Consider the following 3,367-nt stretch of genomic DNA (forward strand, 5'->3'; position numbering starts at 1 on the left):
TGTGCCTGCCTCTATGGGAATATAACATAGGGGGGTGTACTTATGCCCCCTGTTTTTTAAGGATGAACATAATTTATTTTTGTATTTATTATTTTATTTATTTAATACATTATTCATTTACAAAGACAACTGGTGTCCTTAAAAGGTTGGATTTTCCTATTTTTTTTTAATTAAGGCATTAAGATCAATTTCCAAAAGATGTTTTTTTATTCTTCTTTTAATTTTTATTAAACTTTAGCATGGGTGTGCATGTACTGTAAGAAGATTATGGGCAAGCTTAGTTACTTTCAAGTCTTTTAAATTTATATTGGTTTCTCTGTCTGACAGGGCAATAAGATCCTGCAGTCCTTTATGTGGTACCTGAATCCCAGACATGTTTTACCTGAGCCAAGGTGGACCACACAAGGGTAGGTTCCTCACACACACCACCCACCACACCCCACACCCCACCCACCACCACACACAACACACACACACACACACCTGAATTGACCATTAACTAGTATTATCTTTTAGCCTGGAGCTGTATCGTAAAGTCCATAACTGAGTATCCTGCCTGTGGAGGACGGCACCGTAAGTAGTAACACACACACACACACCCACACACACACACACCCACACACACACACCACACACACACACCCACACACACACACACACACCACACGAGGTGTCTTACTATCTTGTGGGACCAGTCATTGACTAATGCATTCCCTAGCCCTTACCCCAACCTTAACCATCAAACCTAAATGCCTAACCTTAACCCTCACCCTCACCCTAAGCCTAACCTTAACCCTCACCCTCACCCTAACACTAACCATAACCTAACTCCAACCCTAATCCTAAAACCAACTCTTATTCCTCAAACAGCCCTTTAAAGTTGTGGGGACCAGCATTTTGTCCCCACAAAGCTGTCAGGACCCCATAAGTATACTGTATTCCCAGTTTTTGGTCCCCTCAAATGTAGTTAAACAAAGTATACACACACACACACACACACACACACACACACACACTAGTATTAGGGCCACACGTGAATAATGGATTACAATAATGAGTTTAATGTCAGAATTCTGAATTTAAAGTCCAAATTTCAAAATAAACTCAGAACTCAAATAAATGTTTTACATGTGGTCCTAATCCAGTGTGTCCACTAGCGACGTCCAGTCCTAGTCCTACTAGTCATCATAACAGAACCTGCGTTAATTGTGTCTTCAAAAGGAGTTTGCGTTAACAGAATAATATTTGTTGCGTTCACACGGGCTGTGCAAATTTGCTTCACGTTGCGTTACCTGTCAAGTTTGATTGCTCGAGTTCAACTGGTATGCGAATGATGTGAATTTTGTGTGTATTTGCGTCTTTGCGTTGTCTTTGTATTTAATCACATTACAACAGTAACTTTCTCAATATCCCAAAAAGACAAGATTTACTTTATCCGATGTATATTCTGAAAAAATAAAATAAATACAACTAAACCAGTTTAGTGAGGTGCGGATTGAAATGTGAACCAAATCAAATTCTATCTTAATTTCCTAGTTTATAAACCACTATATTGCTAGGCTGTAAACCTGTGGAATGTGTTACATTGATTACAATGTCTGCTTGATTATTATTTAATTGAAGTAGTGAGTAGTGTCCATGTCCATGTCATTAGTCCATGTCATTAGCATACAATCATATAATGTCATCTAATTGTATTATTGCATATATATACATTAAAAACCAGGTGGGCTGGATCCTGTCTTGTCTTGATGAACTGGCATTAAATCCTCAACCTCCTGTTGCCGTGTTACCACTAGGGACAGGAAATGACCTCGCCAGGACCCTCAACTGGGGAGGGGTGGGTACAAATACTAAAAAAACACCTACACACAATACAACTCTATTAGTGAATACAAATAGTCCAATTCAATGTTGTTGGCAGTCCTTTAACTTGTCACTAGCTATTGTTGTTCAGACTTCAAGAAAGCCCATCTTCAGTTATCTAAAGTTATTCTGTCGCTTCAACATACAAATCTTGTTTTATATTCATTTACATATATTTGTGGATATGTATCTATATTCCTTTTATGTAACTCTGCATGTATTCCAGGGCTTTACAGATGAACCTCTGTCTAAGATCCTGTCCCACGTTGAGGACGGAACTGTTGTCCAGTTAGACAGATGGAATCTACAGGTTGAACCAAACCACAGTGCAGGGGCTGAACCGGACGAACAGCAAACTGATAAGGTCAGTGGCTGTGCACATACATCATATCCAAAAACTGTAAACTGACCTCTGACACTGGGGACCCTTAACTCTTTTTATTTATAAATTGTGGATGCCTCACTTTTGTTATTTAGAACAAATTGTCATGCTCTCATCTTAAACCCTTCAAACTAAACATAAATGTGCTTAGCTGCTGTATTGCTAATCGGTAGTCTGTCCGTTAACATTTTGATATCTTACAACTTCTGACAGATTCCATAAAGATTTATTTGGCTATCCAGGATCCCCAGAGATCTAAATGATTTTGTTGAGCCCAGGGATGTATTAAAGCGCCACTTTCGTCAACATGTATGATGAGGACGGAAGCACCACTCTTAACATTGACCATATTTTCGGTGAAATGGCCTTTTGATTGGGAGTGCTTGGGCACTCAAGCATTGGGAACATAGTATGTGTACACAGAGTTTACTAAAAAGAAAGTTTTTGAACAACTCACTGTAGCAGTTGGTTTTTCCGCTCGCAGCCATCTCGGCTTTGAAAAAATCTTTTTTGAGTCAAGTGAAATTTTCATGCCATGGGACCTTTTAATGATTACTTCTGTCATCGCAGTTGAAAACTGACATACGAGGAGGAGGCAGGGTCCTGGTGTAATTTGCCCTCCTTAATGACTTTTATGTTTTGTTCTGTTTTTACGTTTGTGTCTCTCAGCTCCCTCTAGATGTTTTCAACAATTACTTCAGTCTTGGATTTGATGCCCATGTTACTCTAGAGTTCCACGAGTCAAGAGGTAAGTTCATGTTAATAAAGAGAACAAATTTTACTACACAATATACTGCATAAGAAGCTCCTTATTGTTCACATTCCTATTGATGTGTAAGGATTATGGGGTGTCCGTGGCTCAGTGGTAGAGTGGTAGTTGCTTGCCAATCGGAAGGTTGGTGGTTCGATCCCTGGCCCTGCAGTCCTACGTCGAAGTGTCCTTGGGCAAGACACTGAACCCCGAGTTGCCCCCGGTGCTGTGCATCGGAGTGTGAATGTGTGTGAGTGTGTATCTGATGAGCAGCTGGCACCTTGTACGGCAGCCTCGGCCTTAGTGTATGAATGTGTGTGAATGATGAATGTATCCTGTATGATGTAAAAGCGCTATGAGTAGTTGTT

General features: G+C 40.0%; 1 protein-coding gene across 1 annotated transcript in view; it reads left to right on the forward strand.

Annotated features, from left to right (window-relative positions):
- dgkza (diacylglycerol kinase, zeta a) overlaps positions 1-3,367 on the forward strand; it is a 154,233-nt gene that overhangs the window by 71,664 nt on the left and 79,202 nt on the right. The window contains exons 13-16 of the mRNA XM_032505889.1: positions 328-375; positions 1,727-1,840; positions 2,093-2,230; positions 2,918-2,996. Coding sequence (XP_032361780.1) covers positions 328-375; positions 1,727-1,840; positions 2,093-2,230; positions 2,918-2,996 — 379 coding nt within the window. The remainder of the gene's footprint in view (positions 1-327; positions 376-1,726; positions 1,841-2,092; positions 2,231-2,917; positions 2,997-3,367) is intronic.

Source organism: Etheostoma spectabile, chromosome 24 (assembly GCF_008692095.1).
Source record: "Etheostoma spectabile isolate EspeVRDwgs_2016 chromosome 24, UIUC_Espe_1.0, whole genome shotgun sequence".
Taxonomy (NCBI): Eukaryota; Metazoa; Chordata; class Actinopteri; order Perciformes; family Percidae; genus Etheostoma; species Etheostoma spectabile.